This window comes from Ptychodera flava, chromosome 6, assembly GCF_041260155.1.
Source record: "Ptychodera flava strain L36383 chromosome 6, AS_Pfla_20210202, whole genome shotgun sequence".
In the NCBI taxonomy this organism is placed as follows: domain Eukaryota; kingdom Metazoa; phylum Hemichordata; class Enteropneusta; family Ptychoderidae; genus Ptychodera; species Ptychodera flava.
In genome coordinates, this window is record NC_091933.1 from 40,779,132 (window position 1) to 40,796,215 (window position 17,084).

General features: G+C 34.9%; 1 protein-coding gene across 22 annotated transcripts in view; it reads right to left on the reverse strand.

Moving 5' to 3' along the window:
* LOC139135804 (voltage-dependent L-type calcium channel subunit alpha-1D-like) overlaps positions 1 to 17,084 on the reverse strand; it is a 169,733-nt gene that overhangs the window by 23,937 nt on the left and 128,712 nt on the right. For 16 of the 22 annotated variants that reach the window (XM_070703524.1, XM_070703522.1, XM_070703519.1 and 13 more), the window contains 11 exons: positions 16,852 to 16,981; positions 16,499 to 16,558; positions 15,638 to 15,744; positions 8,768 to 8,858; positions 8,265 to 8,425; positions 7,774 to 7,920; positions 6,910 to 7,111; positions 6,560 to 6,718; positions 5,541 to 5,651; positions 5,173 to 5,256; positions 3,395 to 3,421 (listed from right to left, as the gene is read on the reverse strand). In XM_070703524.1, the coding sequence (XP_070559625.1) occupies positions 3,395 to 3,421; positions 5,173 to 5,256; positions 5,541 to 5,651; positions 6,560 to 6,718; positions 6,910 to 7,111; positions 7,774 to 7,920; positions 8,265 to 8,425; positions 8,768 to 8,858; positions 15,638 to 15,744; positions 16,499 to 16,558; positions 16,852 to 16,981 (1,279 nt within the window). The remainder of the gene's footprint in view (positions 1 to 3,394; positions 3,422 to 5,172; positions 5,257 to 5,540; positions 5,652 to 6,559; positions 6,719 to 6,909; positions 7,112 to 7,773; positions 7,921 to 8,264; positions 8,426 to 8,767; positions 8,859 to 15,637; positions 15,745 to 16,498; positions 16,559 to 16,851; positions 16,982 to 17,084) is intronic. The other 6 variants (XR_011553038.1, XM_070703516.1, XM_070703518.1 and 3 more) reach the window with 1 other exon arrangement.

Here is a 17,084-nt window from a genome sequence, read left to right on the forward strand (position 1 = left end):
ATGAGAAATCACGGGACACGTTTTCATCACGCTAAGCAATGAATCTTGGGGATGTGATTAAGTTTCTTTCAACATCTTAGGAAAATTTGCAGTACAAGTTTCTTGGGCGCCAGTGTGATATACAAGAAAAAGGAGAAAGCTGCATTTTTCCTCTTGAAAGTTTAATGCCATGAAGATGAAGAACACACTGAGAAGTGATTGAGAGAGTGGAAATAATTTAGTCATTAATTGCAAGCCATGAATCTTTTGTCTTGTAATGATGGTAGGCATATATTACCTGTTTCTGAGATTGAAAAATGATACATATTGATCATAAACAGAGACATGTTGGACTACATTTTTTGTCATACAACATGCACTGTAACAAATTATCTGTTTTGTATGTTGCATAAGATTGGCAAGATAAAAGCAAATAACTCTGTGATGTACACACCGGATCTGTACCATGTCTTTAGAACAAACAGTACAGATCCTAGCAAGTTCTGCTTGTGGCATTGCACACATTACACGTACACCAGTTGCAAAAAGCCATGTGTTCAATGCAAGATATGTTCAATTCCAAGTAGATTTGACAATGAATATAGGTAAGCGATTATGGTGGATGAGAATTAGCATTTGCGTTCATCTAAACAAGCGTATGTGAATATCACACAGGGAGGAAGATGAGTCAGCAGAATTTGAGAAGTGAATTCTCTATGCAGCTAGAGCATAACCTTGTGTGAGTTTGTGTGGTAATTGGTGTCTTTCAAGAGTACATTTTAAAAGAGGATTACTCAATCAAACTTTCCAGAGAAAAAACTTTTATTTGACAATTCAATCTATAGAATCATCCTACTTATACCCACCAATATGAAATGTTCAACTGATGGATATAATTATGTAAGGGACATCATTCTTTGAATTTGTTCTTCATTGCCTTTCCATAACAGCACAACTATTATCAAATTCACATGAACAAATTCCTGAGTTTTTTCTTTCCCTTTCCCCTTCACAGTATTTTCTTTCCTGAAAGTTATGTTTTTTTTCCATTAGTGAATTATTTTAGCAATTTGAAATTGTGGTACTGAATTGAACAGTATGAGCTGCCGAGTCTTAATTGTCCTGTGACACATTGCAAATATCAAGTAAATGAAACATAGGAACATGCTGCATTTGGCGTTCTTGAAACACTTCATTCCTTTCTCCCTGTTTACAGATTTTACTAAATATTAACGAGGAAAAGGTCAACCCAGACTTAGGAATTGGTAAGCTTTGACCATGGTCACTCCACAAAAGGAATGACCGTGGTTTGACAAGAAAGGGAGGTGAGCACACAGGGAAAGAGGCTCTCTGGTTAAAAGACTTTCCTTGGAATTGAACATATGTTGTAAACATTGGCTTGTTCTACACCTATTTTTAAGAGTGTTATAAAGTGTATTTACCATCCCAGGTACAGCCTTTGCAGAATCAAAGACAGAGAAATCCCAGAAAGCACAGTGGAGAGAAACGAACCCATTAAATTCAGAGAGCAGAGACAAAGTTTACTGCTATATAGGTGTCAACAGGGTGCAGCAAATAGACAGCAGTGAAATGTGCTTATTGTCCCATTTTTCTTACAGTTTGTCTCTTTTACTAAGTGCTTTTATTAGCATCCTAAATCAAAAATTCACTGAAATTTATAATTTTTGACTTGGTATTTCACAACAGGAGGAGCAAGTACGAGATTGTACACATTCCAACCTGTAGCACTTGAAGAGGAAGAGTTATTGCAAAATGCATCCCCAGAATATACACCACTGACTTTGAAGGATTTTTCTTTTTTTGATTAACAGAGTGTAGGATGGTAGTGATGTACAAACAGTCATAAACATTGTGCAAGTTGTAGAATACTCTATAGCTTTGTTTCTGCCTTGATATTACTAATCAAGCAAATATGTAATGTAGAAAGAGAAACTAAGATTGCACAGCTTGATCACAAAGATGTGATAAGTGAGATGTAGGTACTATAGGTTTGCCCTAAGCTAGACCACACATTAAATATGTGGGGGATTTCTATTATAATATTAAAATTCAGTTTATTTTATCTCTGAAGACCAACTTCTGATGAGTTGGTAGATTAGAACAATAATGGTTTTGCAGTTCTATCAGCTATGAGATTTTACAGGAAATGTATCAGTGTCTGAAATGAACAGCATGAAAGAGTTGAGTAAATTTATGGAAAATAGTATAGACAAGTTCATTATCCATGCTTCTGTTTAAGCGCTGACTTTGTGTTGGTGTTAGAGATTTAGCCACACTGATGGAAGGAATGATTCAGTTATTCAGAGTTATTTATTGGTTTTTGCTTCCATTCATGGATGAACCACCATCCGGTACGTAGACAGATATTCACTAATTTATGTGGGATACTTCTTTAACCATATCCATGGTGTCAATAAATGTCATAAATACTTAACTTGCTAACCCTACACACTTCTCATTTGCATTTTTTTAGACTACTATAGAAAACCAGATCAACAAAAAGGCAATTTATCATTACTGATACATTACTGTGGATGTGGAGGCTTTCATTAAATTCATATTTGCAAGACAAAAAATCTCTCAATGACAATCAATGAAAACATGGAGCATGACTGTATACTTTGTTACTGTATTATCTCACATGCCTGTACTTCTATTCTCAATGTTTTTCACTAAGGCAGCATGGCAATGCTATCCCTTGTAATCACATGGAGGGTTGGCATTACTATTGAACAGGAAAACATGTCATGGACTAAGCTGTTAATAATTTATTGGCTGAAAAGAAGTCTATCTAGGAAGTAAAATGACAATGCATAAATTAACATTAATTTTCATTATTCTAATAACATTTTCCAAATGTCAACTATTATTTTAAGCTTTACTTGAAATTTTCTGTATTTTTTATTCTTGTTAAAAAGAAAATTATTTTAGATAATTTTTTCATATGTGAACAATGCATTGAGTGTATCTGTTGGATAACAGATGGTTATCTCTTGGATCAGTAATGTTATATCATTTAATACTTCTTATCAGAATATTCAAATGATTGTTACAATACAGCAGATCAATACTTCTTTTCAGTCTCCAAGATAACATGATTATTAATGAGTGTCTTAATTTTTCAAGAGAAAAGTTTCACAAGCAAGAGATTTATAAGAGAGATACAATCAGATCATCATCATTTTTCTACTTTCTTGACGTTCTTTCAGTTACTGTAAAACTAAAAAGCTGAAAGTTAAATATTTGGTTATATACAAGAACAGAGCAAGAGAAAAGGACAAAGGCAGAAACAAGGCATTCTGAGTACTACAGTTAATACAAAAAAGTGCCAAATGGAGATACTTGAATGACATGCATAAATGCTACAAATTAGTAATCCAGTAATTTGACCTACATCATTTCCCTGTTTTTTTAAGCTCCGCTAGAGGTCAAAGTTCAAGGAGGAAGCAGGGCAAGATATAATAGCAACAAAATTAGTATCATCGCATCCAAAAGAAATTGAAAAGAAAAGTAAAAATAGATTGTTTACAGTTCTCAGTGAAGCAGCATGAAATGAGAAACATGAGTTATTGCTATGGCGACAATGCGTGCAGGTGAAATGCTATGCATAATTTACATTTGGCGCCTTTATCCCCAATAATGGTGACAATGGAGGTGTCAAGATGTTGTTGAACAGTGTAGACCCACAGTAAATGATTTGTACCTTGGAAACTAATATTCTGTATATTAACTATAAAGATTAATACATGAATAAACCAATATGAAATCACCATGGAGGAAATGGAGATGCTGTTCAAGATGACAAAACACACACCAATATACAGAACAAGACAAATGCACTTTTACAACAGATGACCAAGAACAACTGTCACATGGCAAAAAATACACAAACAAAACAAAAAGTGAATTTGTACCACCAAAATTAAAACAAAATGTCAGCTAATTGGCCGTAACAGCTGATGAAAAAAGATATCACACATTGTGGCTGGTTTCCTTGATAACAGTTCATTAAGAATGATGTGAGAAGCAAAAGAGGCTTTGAGTGAATATTTGAAACTCTACTGGAAAAAAGAATTGTGAAGGTTGCATTGTACCTAGTACTTTTGTTGCTGGAAGCAGCCATAATATTAGATATCTGTTTTATCCACTTGTAGGCCTATTTCAAAAATCTTAGTTCTTATGATACTTTGCACGTTTTTCAAGATTTAAACCTTGGAAGATTGGCCTCTGTTGAAAAACTCACCATTTTCTTATAATAAATAATGCAGTTGATAAACCAACTCATTACCTCAGCACCAGATTGTCAGAATTGCCATGTCAAAGAAGTTGAACACATCTGTCTTTTTTATTGAGTTTTGTCAACTAAAACCTGGTGAAAACATTCACTGTTTTTTTACTAAGTACCATCTGCAATTTCTTAAAGTTTGTAAAATAGATGTATAGAATAATGGTCTTCATACACACGCAAAAAAGCAGAAAGTTACTAGAGCTTTTCAAATTTCAGTGACAGATGTACATTGCTGTAGACTCTCAACTCTCACTAACTGGTGCAAGACATGTAAATGCATGACCACAATCAACTGCTGTTGCAATGAAAATCAAGTAAAGATGGCTCTTGAATATGTGTCATGCCAAGAATAGACAGAGGCTGGCCTGTATCAACTTCCACAACTCACTTTCTGATCTGGAACACATCTGAAAATTGTAAACTCCCTTGATCAAAAGTTTTATTTTGACAATTGATAACTTTCAAACTGTCAAACATGAGGAACTGAATACTGTATATACATATTTTGCATGTTGCATTATGGGGATACAAGCTTGATGACAAAAACATTAATGACACTTGAAGAATCAATATTAATATCAATACAACTACAAATTTGATGAGTGGGATTGAAAGGTAAACAGAAACAAATAAAATGTAAGCATGATGGTTGGCAGGCTTGATTGCCAAATGTACCAATTGGGTACTAGATTGACAGTCTGGGCAGGATGATGGACAATCTGGGCAGGATTGTTGAGATTAGAATGGCTGCGGATTTGTCTCGTCATATTATCCATCTGCCTCAATCATATACAATATATGTGTTGTCTTTCACAAATAATAATGCAGCATGTCTACCACAAAAATGTTGGAAAGTAACTAGAAAGAGACAAAGATGTACTTACTGCAATGTATGACAATGCGATATCAATGATGCTACCCAATACTATGACGAAATCAAAAACATTCCAGGAATCACTGAAATAATGCTGTTGGTCAAAGAAAAAGATGTAGCTTGTTAAAAATAATTTTATATTCAAAAATGAATTATTTCCACCATTATTCATATCACATTTTCCTTTTGTTTGCTCCAAAGACAGATATGAGGGAGTTTGCAAGAAACATATTAACTACCCTTATGATGTCTTGAATTTTTCTGTCAGCATGGGTGCAAATTTATAAGCACATGACCTGCTGGACAGGATAAATCAAATTGGTCGGTGTCCATACTATAACTGCCACCTGAAGCTTTGGAATAAAGTTAACCACCTACCCTTGGTTTGAAAGCTACTACTTTTAGAATGAATTCTATAATGAAGGCCGCTGTGAAGACAATGTTAACGTAGTCCAAACCACTCTCATAACTGGCTGACTGACCATGATACTATTTAAGGAAAGAGAAAAAGCACAGACACACTTTAATTTGAATCTGTGGATTAACACAAATTCATACAACAATATAGTCTAAAATGACAAAATTTGTAGTGTGATGCATGCAAATGAGATTGTAAATGACAAAGGTGTCATGTTGAAAATGCTGGATCTTTGCATTTGCAATTTAAAATAAGTTATTGATTCATTCGTCCATTTCACAATGTGCATACTTCTGAATAACTTTCACCTCATGCAATGTGTGGTTTAGTTACACAACACATACATACAAACAACACAGATAGCAGTTCACTTAGACTAACTCGTGCAATAATGCAGTGGTTTTGCTGAATACATGAAATTTGTCACACTGGGTCAATCGTAATGGGTGTAGCATGCTAGCTGAGTATGCTTAACCATTCCCCAGCAGACACCTGTTGCTACCATTAAGAAGTGGTTCAAGATGACCCAATTGTTATTGAAATTTGTTATTTTCTTCTTGGACCTGGTAATTATCCATGTATACCTTTCATAACACTGATTATTAGACCTGTTTTAATCTAATACCAATAGCAAATTTTGAGTTGTAATACGTCTCCCAGACAAATGATTCCAGACTGTATCAGTGCCATTTGTCTGTATAATATCACCACTTCCTACTGCAACCTTGGATTTGATGTGCCGCAGAGGGCATTTCTGGGGGACCATCTTTGCTTCTTTTTGCAACTCATATCATGTCAGTTTTATGAACTAGATGTCAAAGTATCTTAGCCTGCTTGGACTTGATTGTACAGTCACAGGTGTTTTCACAGGACCACTTATAACTCTAACTAACATGATGACATTGAAAATCATAAGTGATCATCAGTCACAACTTAATATTTAGGAAAGTGACAAAGCAAGAACATGATTCTCTGTTACCTTCATGGCCAGTGTGATGGTGTTGATCATGATGAGTATGAATATGAAATACTCAAAGAGTCGAGATGTGACTATCTTCCATACTTTGTACTGTGTGGGATTCTTTGGGATGTATTTACGGACTGGTTTGGCTTTGAGAGCAAACTCGACACACTGCCTCTGCAAATGCAGAAAAATTGGAAAAAATGTCGGGAAATTAAAAATTCTGTAAGGCATTTGACACTTTTCCAACTTTCATCAAAATACATAAAATTGACTCAGACAATTATCCTGAACTGACAAAATGAAATTCTTTAATAGCATGCCTCTTTCAAGATGGCAGAAAACCTTTGATATTAATTATGGCTTACCTGATTTTTATCCAGTTCACAGTTTTTGTATTCCTGTTCACCTTCATTTTGAAATGTAACGATGACAAAACCAACAAATATGTTGACCATAAAAAAGGCAATTACAATGATGTAAATGAAAAAGTAGATGGCAACAGCAGGACGGAAGTTGTAAATGGGACCTCTGTCAACCTGATTGGAATCTATGGCAACGTACAGTAATCTGTAAAAATGGGAAATAATTATTGTCATCAGAACTGAATGTCAAATTCACGTTTATTTGATCATTTCACTGAATTATTTACTGTCAAAGAGGTACTTAAAGCAGCTAAAGGAGACATGCAATTATTGTTAGTTTATTGGATCTCTCTGCACAGTATTTCATTTACTATCCAAATATTCTTTCTTTGTAAATTAATATAACAATTTACCTAAAATATTTTCTATCAAAATTTCAGCGGCTGACCATCCAACTCTCATGTTAACCTTGGTGCCATGGTTTTTCATTGCTAAATATGGTTAACCATGATCGGCAATGATATGACCATGGTCACAAATCATGGTGTCTTAAATTGAGTAAGACCATTGCCAAAATTGGCCATGGTGATCATGGTAATTAAACTATGGTCATAACACCAAATTCATTAAGTTTCGTTTTCAGGTGAAGACATTTGATCAAAGAGACCAGGAACATCCAGATTCTTACCTGTCAGTCTAGATTTATGGAGATAATAATAATGTTCTAACAAGAAAAACAGTCACTCTGTTAACTAAAACTTTTCAAGACAATTTCAGGAGAATACACATGACAAAAATGATTTTCTAGTCTAAAGAGATCAATGTATAATGTCAACATGCAAGAAGACATTGGTATTGTCGACTTACTTGGGCCAACCTTCAAATGTGGCTACTGTGAATAAAGCCAATATGGCTTGTCCTACATCATCAAAGTTAAATTCATTGACTTCCCATACCCTCTCCTTGGCCACTGGATAATCCATGTTACCATCCAAGTACATTATGTACTGACCCCTGTGAGACACAGGCAAAAATATTAATAATATGATCGCTTAAAGGAAAACTGAACTGTTATTGAAAGTGTATTAGCAAAAATTAACTTTCAGGGCTATCTTTTACAACACAAACTGTTTATTTTAATTAGTAGCAAATGATCAGCAGATACGAGCACATTGAAAAAAAATTGATGAAATTTCTAACAGTCATAAGAAAGATTTTTTCCTTCATAACTGTGGAGATATGCAATTGAACGATAGCAACGATGTTTCAATTGCTTAGAACATTCAACGAGCCAGATTTATTATAAATGTATATTCTGTATACTCTTGATAGAGGATTGGGGAAAGGTAAACACTTACTTGCACTCCTCTTTTGTCACTTTTGAGCCATCTGTGCACCTGAAAAATGTGCCTTGGAATAGTTGGACACCTACGCAGGCAAACATGAATTGAAGCAAGAAGGTAACCAACATGATGTTACCGATGGTCTTGATGGCAACAAACACACACTGCACTACATGCTGTAAGACAAAGTAATAAGTACAAAGATTATACATCTTGTTTAAAGTGCCCACAATGCACTAAATCAAGTTTTGAACAAGGTGAAATTTTGATGATCAAGGTTGCAAAGTGGTGTTACAAAATTCATCTGAAATCCTTGTACTACAAAGTCTTACAAGACTGAACTGAAATTCAACACAAGATCTTTGAAACGAAAGATGTACCACTCAAGTACTACAGCAGATTTCTTGTTAGCTAAAATGAATCATTCGCTGGGAGAAATCAGTCAGTCACAACATAGACATCAGCAATGAAATCCATCTGAACAGGAAGAACTGATGGTTCAAGTCCACACTGCTTACCTTCAAGCCTTTGGCTCTGTTGATTGCCCTAAGTGGACGAAGCACACGCAGCACCCTCAGGATTTTGACGGCAGAAATACCTTTGTAATTACTGCCAATGAAAAGTTTTAAAGAATAGCAAAAGAATCTCTATTAAAAATGAGCACCTCTTAAAAGATACAGAAATATCCCTTACACCATTTGCAATATGGCAACAACCTAAATATTGTTAGTATATTTAAAGATAAAAGATTATCTCTTCAGCTTTTCATGTTCAACAAGTGCGAGTCGTATTAGTACATCTTACTGTATTGATAGATTAAATTATTTAACATTATTCAAAATTACACAGAGAATCATTTATTATATACACATGTAATTAAAGTCTCAAAGTTGTCCCATTATGTTAACTTTACAAAAAAGGACAAGTATGTGTTAATTTGACACTTTAGATTTATCTCAATGCTAGATCAACTTTGATGAGATATTTGTGGCACCTAATTATATGTTCACACTGGGCAATATCTGTCAATGCGCTCATGTTATCAAAAGTAAGAATATGGAAATCATGTACGGGTGTTTGGATTACCATGATGTGAAAAATGATAATGAGATAGATTGGTTGGCAAAAACGTTTATTCAAATTCGCACAAACTTGAAAAAGACTTAATTCACGTTTGTTTTTTGGTACAGTATTGGGTCAAAAAGTAGGCCCTGTGTGTTAGCATGGTGAACACAGGGAGTTGTGAGTAACTGTCTGTAGGTATAAAGTGGAAAACATTCAGTATTATCTGCAGTTCATGTACTTGACAACTGCCTTCACTTTGTCAGTGATTTAAAGATCACTAGAATGGTGACTTTGTGACTTTACAACTTTCCTGTGCCATGCTTTCTCATTGTAGGAAAACTTCAATGGTGAGGAACAAGATGGCAAGGCTAATCAGGATTTCAGTCATTCTAAGAAACTTTTGGAAAAAATAATCTTTGGGCACAGATTTGTCTTATCCCTAAAATTACCTATTCACCCTTTGAAAGCGGTAATTTTTCCCTACCTAAATTTCAGTGCAACATTTTTTAAATTTTCATGAATTTTTCTGTAATTGTTTTGGTAATTTTGGATCAAAAGGACACAACTTTTCATTGACTACAATTTTTTATCAAAATTTTGGGGAAAATCTGAAAAGAAATTGTCTTGATCTGAAAAAATTGTCTGCACTATATTTTATGAAGGCATTAAAAGTTGACTTTGGCACTAAAAGGGTTCAATAATGCAGATGTTGTGTAGACCTTTTTGATGATAAATTGTCATTTCACAGTAGGCAATGACTTTGCATGAGATAATCGCTTTGACTTGCAGAGAATATTAACAATCTACAGCTTGCCAACAAATTGGATGGAGAATTTTTACCGTTTTCTCATGCTCTAATGATACTGTGAGAATATCTATCAAAACAATACAATAGCAAAGACCATTTAACAATTATTGCATAGGATTTTCAAGGCCTGCAGCTGTTATTGGAAAATGTACACATTGCTCACATGCTGAAATGAACTCATTCTTGTGAGTGGCTTTCATGCTAAATTTACACAATTTTTTTTCGGGAAGATGCGATAAAAATGAATAATTAGATGGTATACCTGTAAACGCAAGCCACTGTAAATGACACAGTAGTCTCTACTTGTAATTTAGGTGATTTGATTTGATGTAGATGAATTGAAGTCAAAATAGAGGACCAACTAGAATGTGTTATAGGTATGTATGGTCATAGCTATACATCATAGCACCTTGTCTTTCTGTCAAGTTTTAATGAAATAGACCTTGGCATGTCCGAGTTATGGGTCAAGCCTCACTGAAATTAAAACAATATGGCCATCGAGTGACCGTATCCGGCAGATCATTTCAAATTCTAACAATTGACGCGCATTTGTACTTCATGATACCTTGTGCTTAGTTTTATTGAAATCGGTCCTGGAATTCTCAGAGTAATGGCCCCGACATACAAATAGAAAACTCCACGTCCACCAGATGACCATATTGGATCACACCATAAAACAAACTAATGTACATCTTTATGTTTCAGAAAGCATAACGATCCAGACTGATATCTCAACTCACGTTACCCAAAGGTTAGGGTAACAAATGACTGAAATCTATCTGGGGTATGACTGGACACTGGCTTGAGACAGACAAAAATTAAAAGAAATCTGCAACCATATGGCATACATATTTGATTGTATTTCAAAACATGCTGATGTGCAGGTGCAGCTGTACCATGTAGACTGATTCAGAATTGTACACGGGATAAATTGATGAGTATCTGAATGTCATGGTACTTTCTCCTTCTGCCAAGTTTGATTGAAATGAGTCCAGCAATGTCAAAATACCGGCTCCAAATTGACAAATGTTAAAACAAAATGGTCACCAATTGCCCACATGACTGCACACATATACATTGTCATAGTGTACTGCCTTTGCATGAACTTTGAATGAAATTAGTCCAGGTGTATGTAAATTATAGCTCTTTGCATAAAATGGCCGCCAGGTGGCCATATTGGATTGGTTGACAGAATAAATTGACATGCATATGTATGCCATAGTGTATTGTCCTTATAACAAGTTTGAAACCAATTCCTTACCAGTCATGTCTCAGAAATGGCTCAATGCAGAAAGACAGACACACTAAGTAAGCATGCATCCATACAACTGCTGCAGACTTTGTCCACCGGGGACTAATTAAACCCAACTTATGCCACTTCAGAACAACAGAGCCAAACTAAAAGGCAACTGGTTACAAGCTGTATTGGAACTTTCTGGTAAAAAGGTGGAAATACAGTGCAATTCATGAAAAGAAAAGAAAAACTGAAAAAATCTACAGCCAAGCATGGGAACTTCAATAGAGTTGGTAATACCCAACAGCTGTCTAAGACTCTTTTTTACTTTTCACATTATGCTTTATTTTCACAAAATGCACACCTTGGTTATACCTTTCAGGAAATGTCTGATGTAATGTCAGGGGTAGACTGAAATATTTGTCACTCCAGGCCAGGCTGACTGTTGCAATGCCCTTGTACAACAGTCTCTCATAGGTCAAGGGATGGTGTAAGGATATTTTTGCAACATGATATTTGTTAGCATTAGATTTGAGAGAAGTATTATGTTAATTGAATGTAGCCCACTATCAGCACCTGTATGGTAACTCTTGATGAGTGTACTTTGTTAATAATACAAAGGGAGTTGACTGATTTTTCCAACTGACTTGATACACTCTTAAACTTAGTATGATTCATAAATACATAAATTACCACTTGATCCCTGCACAATACACTGATTTTGTATTTAACATGTATCAAAGTCAATTTTTCTTGCTGGTTGGATTTCTTTTCGTACATTTGCAAGGATGAACCAGCTTCCAAATGGATTGGTACACAGACTCGGTATGACACCTGAACGATGCATTTTTGGAAGCCACACAGAAAATACTTTTAAGTTAAAGAAATCAATCTCATGTAAGATGCAGGTACCCCGCAGTAATATCAGTAACACATGAAAATAGGGAAACAGCTGGAAAAAAATGTGAACTTGGAAATAAGTGGTTGTGACAGGCAAAATGGAGTGATCACTGGAAATTCAGAAACAACAGATAATGAGAATGAATAGAGAAAGACCAAAGTCAGTAACATTAAAAAAAGATTGTGATTACTTTCAATAGCAGTTTAAAATCAAGACAAAATTCAGCATGGAAGGCATTCACATTGGCAGAGTTTTCCATCTACCAGTAAGTTAGAGCTTCCCGGATGATACATGACAAGCTCAGTACATTAAAGACACAGATAAGACAACTAAATGTGAAACTGAAAATTTCAGTCTGAGGTCTGAGGTCATGACTGCTTATGTGCGAAAGGATGTCAATGAAAGTGTCAAAAAAGGAGTATTTGGGATTTCAGTGAGGTGTAGCTTGTTGGTTGTCATGGTAACAATTGTACAAAGGTTTCTGTGGATTAAACCAAACTGAACATGAGTCAAGCTGTGTAAGATGTTGGTTGTTATGACGATGATGTGCATATGTCAACTCTGAATGGGTTTACGAAAAACTAGAAAATTGATGGTACTGTAATTCCCAGACTTTGACCACACAGAACATTTTCATCAGCCACCAGTTAAGCTATAAGTTTAATGGAAACAGGTAGGGAAGTTAACTCAATTTACAGAAACTGAACATACACTTAATATTTCAGATTTAGTTTTTACTGATCATTAAACAGTACCATCTTAGGCAAAAATGGAAAACAACACAAATGTCATGATAGCGTACAACGCAGCACTGAATTCACCAAAGAAAGTATTAATGATATTGGAAAATAACAACTATGAAACATATACATTGTACAAACAAGGAAAAAAAACTGGGCAGGGATGACCAGAAATTTGTAAAATCAATAAGAACACATTCTTGAATGAAAAGAAAAACTGGGATGTGTAGTGCCAAAAACTCTCCACACATGACGGTTATGAGAATGAAAAACTACATGTCTTATGGCACCTGCAATTCTCCAGACATATTAAGATGTTAACCTCGTTGGGATCCCTGTTGCATGTTGTGGTGGTAGGTATAGGTAAAACAGTGTAAAGAAGAAAAGATGAACCTGTTATTTGTGAGGGTTCTTTTGGAAGGGGAGAAAAGGAAACCTAAAAGACTTCCTATAAATGATATATTCAAGTTGTCCATGAGCAGGCAATTAAAGTTTACAAAGCTTGTAGAAAATCAGTAGAAATATCAGCTGAATACTTTTGTGGAAACAGGCTTTGTGCTGATGATAGAGTGGAAGACATGTTTGTTTAGAGTAAGTTAGCATGCAGCAACATGATTGAATATTTGATACTGTTGTCGTCTGTCTACCGGTATGTGGAGAAATTTGGGAAAATCTGACCTTTTGCTGGGCAGCTGCCAGTTCTTTAGAACTGTAGGAGTGATAACATTATTTGGCTTTTCCATTTTTCAACATGAACTCAGAATTCATTTGATGAATCAAATCATCATCTACTGAATGACTTTGTAAATTAAGGAAATGCACCTTTCATGTTTTTCCACTGTTTTGTCATTCATTCTAAAATTAGATTGTGGACAATTCACAGCTGATCTCAGCTAATATGTAAACCTTGAGATGGAAAAAACAACAAATACGGTCTTCAGTAAAATGATTGCTACGTTGAATTTATTGTCAGCAAACTTTAAATATGAGAAGCATACCAATAAATCTAACCATTAAGCATGACAGAGAGCAGGCAAAGTAAGATATGCCCAACTTCAATTGGGCAAGTACATCCATCACAGTTGCAAATGCAAGGTTCACAGTTTGTGTTTTGACTTGTTCATTTTTATGAGTGCAATAAGGCATGCACTTCTCAGACCATTAACATCAATTCGTGCTAAACTGACATCATCATACCAAAAGCTTGAGATTTCAGCAAGCAGTACCATACGACATACCGGTACACCTTAAGGAAAGTTTTGATCAGATTTAAAAAATTTTTTATGAGAATGACATGAATCTTATGGCTGGTCTCCTTGTGCCATTTGTTCACTGATTTGTATTCTGTTCATCAATTAGCCAAGTTGACAACTAATATCTGCTCCACTATTTTGAGTTGAGATTTAAACAAAATCAAATTTAAATTTTCAGATGATGCAGACAATATCATTGACATGTAACAGTTTTGCTATATCCTTTTTAAACCAAAATGAGTGTTTCCGACTGAAGGGTAAACAAATCTATGGTTTAAACAAAAATGAAGTTTGCAACATTTAGGCCAATGAACAACATAGTGAGCTATGTAACCAAACTGCACAACACAATTTTAGAAGAAAAAAATCTATGTTGTTCACCAAGGCTGTACCCTGGTACATGTACCGTATGTATTTGTGCATGGTGGGTTCAGAAACAGAATGATAGTGCTGACGCTGACTGTAATAGACTTGCAAAGTAGTTAAAATGTTGGAACCTTACGGCTGCTTAACAGCCAAACATACATGGTTGCTTATTTCCCTTATCAGTAAGATGTGAGATGATATGAAAAAAAATCGTTCCTTTCATACATAAAAAATACATGAAGAAGAACGAATGTTCCTTATTTCTGTGTAATTAATCTCTGAGAGTGGGGACTCAGTTCCCAGTTCACAAGCCAGGCATTCTAAGATGAGGTGATACACAAGACAACATTACTCTTGTGAGCAACATTTCAGGACGCAAACCGGAGTTGAGGTGAAGGGTCAAAGTTCACAGATCAAAAAAGTAATCAGGACAAATACCCAAAAAAAGTGTTTCAAAGATAATACTCTCTTCTTTAATAACGAAGTGCAGCACAGACCCAAAAGTGCAGCATTTAGTAAATTGAAAATTTCTCACCGTGCACTAGGTTATTTAGTTTGAAAATATTTCCATAGAATAATGCGTCAGATCGGTCAGCATGAAAAAAAATGACAAAGAAAGAAATAATGTGATGACATCAAAAATAAAATTGACAGAACAAACACTGCACATGTAATGCATGGAATAACAGACAGCAGCTTCCTGAAGTATGCATAATTTTCCACTGTGAATATAAAAAATTAGTGGACACAGCTTTAAGAATTCAAGAGTGTTTCGTTGAAAATCCAAGACCAAAAGACCAATGTTTCTGATTCAATGATTGATGTAAACTGCAGTGTCACAGATATGTCCGGAAGTATCAAAAAAGTCTGACCGTTACTTGTCATTGGTGAGCAACACTTCCAGAGGACTATCATGTGTATTACTTCCACAGCAACATCTCAACAAATCTGCATGTAACATGCGTAGCTTCACGCAAATTTACGGCAACATTTAAGTGATAGAGCCAACAGTTGTTCTTACCTTAGAGGATATGAGATGATAGAGACACAAACAACCAACAGGTCTAGTAGATTGAATGTGTTGCGGCAAAATGAGCCTTTGTGAAGAATAAGGCCATATGATATAACCTGTCCACACAGTGAAAGAACAAGAACTTTATGAGTTTCAAACTTAATTTGTTGTATTTAACTTTCACAATGTAAACTATTGCTGATTATCACAAATGATCAAGAGATTTTCTTTCACAAAATCATCCGGTTAAAGAGACATTAACTTTGTAACCTTTGATAAGTCTTTCCTCTAGAATTTGTTTTGTATTTCAACTACACTGTCCTGTTCTACTCCCCAAAACATGTTGAGATACACAGTATTCAACTTGTAAACTCAGCCAGTACATCCAGGCTGCAATTCAAGTGGCAATAAAGCCTTTACAAGTACACACACCATGTTGAAAGACTGAATAGTGGGTGGTTCAACATACAACGGACAGTGGAACAAGACTTACTTTGCAATTGACATACAACACAAACATAGAGAAAAGATCCTCAAAACTTACAGCTTCTGTCATTTTATAAAAAATATAAGAATTTTCAGCTAATATCTGAGGAAAACATGAGCATCAAACTGTATTTGATTTCTTTAGTTGTACTATCATATAAACAATTACATATTTCTATAGTTCTGAAGAAACTAACTTTTTAAAATCACTCTTCTAGAGGTAATTAATGTTGAACATTCACCAATTAAAACAATTTGACGAGTCTACCAAGATAGTGATAGATGCAAAGGCTTTTGCAGCTGCATAGATAATCTAATAATTATGTGTGTTCTTGAGAACAGTGTTCAAAATCACTGCAGAGATAAAATTACCATGTAGCTTACCTTGAGCATTATCTCTACAGAAAATATCGCTGTGAAGGCATAGTCAAACAAGTTCAAAATCTAATGGAAATGAAGAAAAAACAAATATTTACATTAAGAGTCTATGACCATATTTCCATGATCATTCTTTGCCATGACGTCAAGTTTGGTGACACTTCCATAAAAGATATATAACATGGAAATGCAATTTTTACAAAGGGTATAATTTATAGCAAATGAAACTATAGCCAAAATTTCAATTTCTGACTACAAAAAATCAGAAATATTTTCATCCAAAATTCACTCCTGGTAACCATCAGTTTTGCAAAGTAATTAAGTGCAACAACACTAAAAGAGAACTGTATCATACTTACATTATTTCTATGTTTGTCTGCATTGAGCGGATCTTCGGCAGCTAACATTGCACTACTAATCAATATTAGTACTAAAACAACATTGGCAAAGTATGAATGGTTGCATATAAAATAGCAAAATTTTCTGAATCTGTGGAAAAAAGAAACACAAAGAAAGGCATTCTTAGGTGTAAGATTTAACAATGGTGTTAGATACCTGTTATGAACACATGTTTAAATATAGACACTGACTA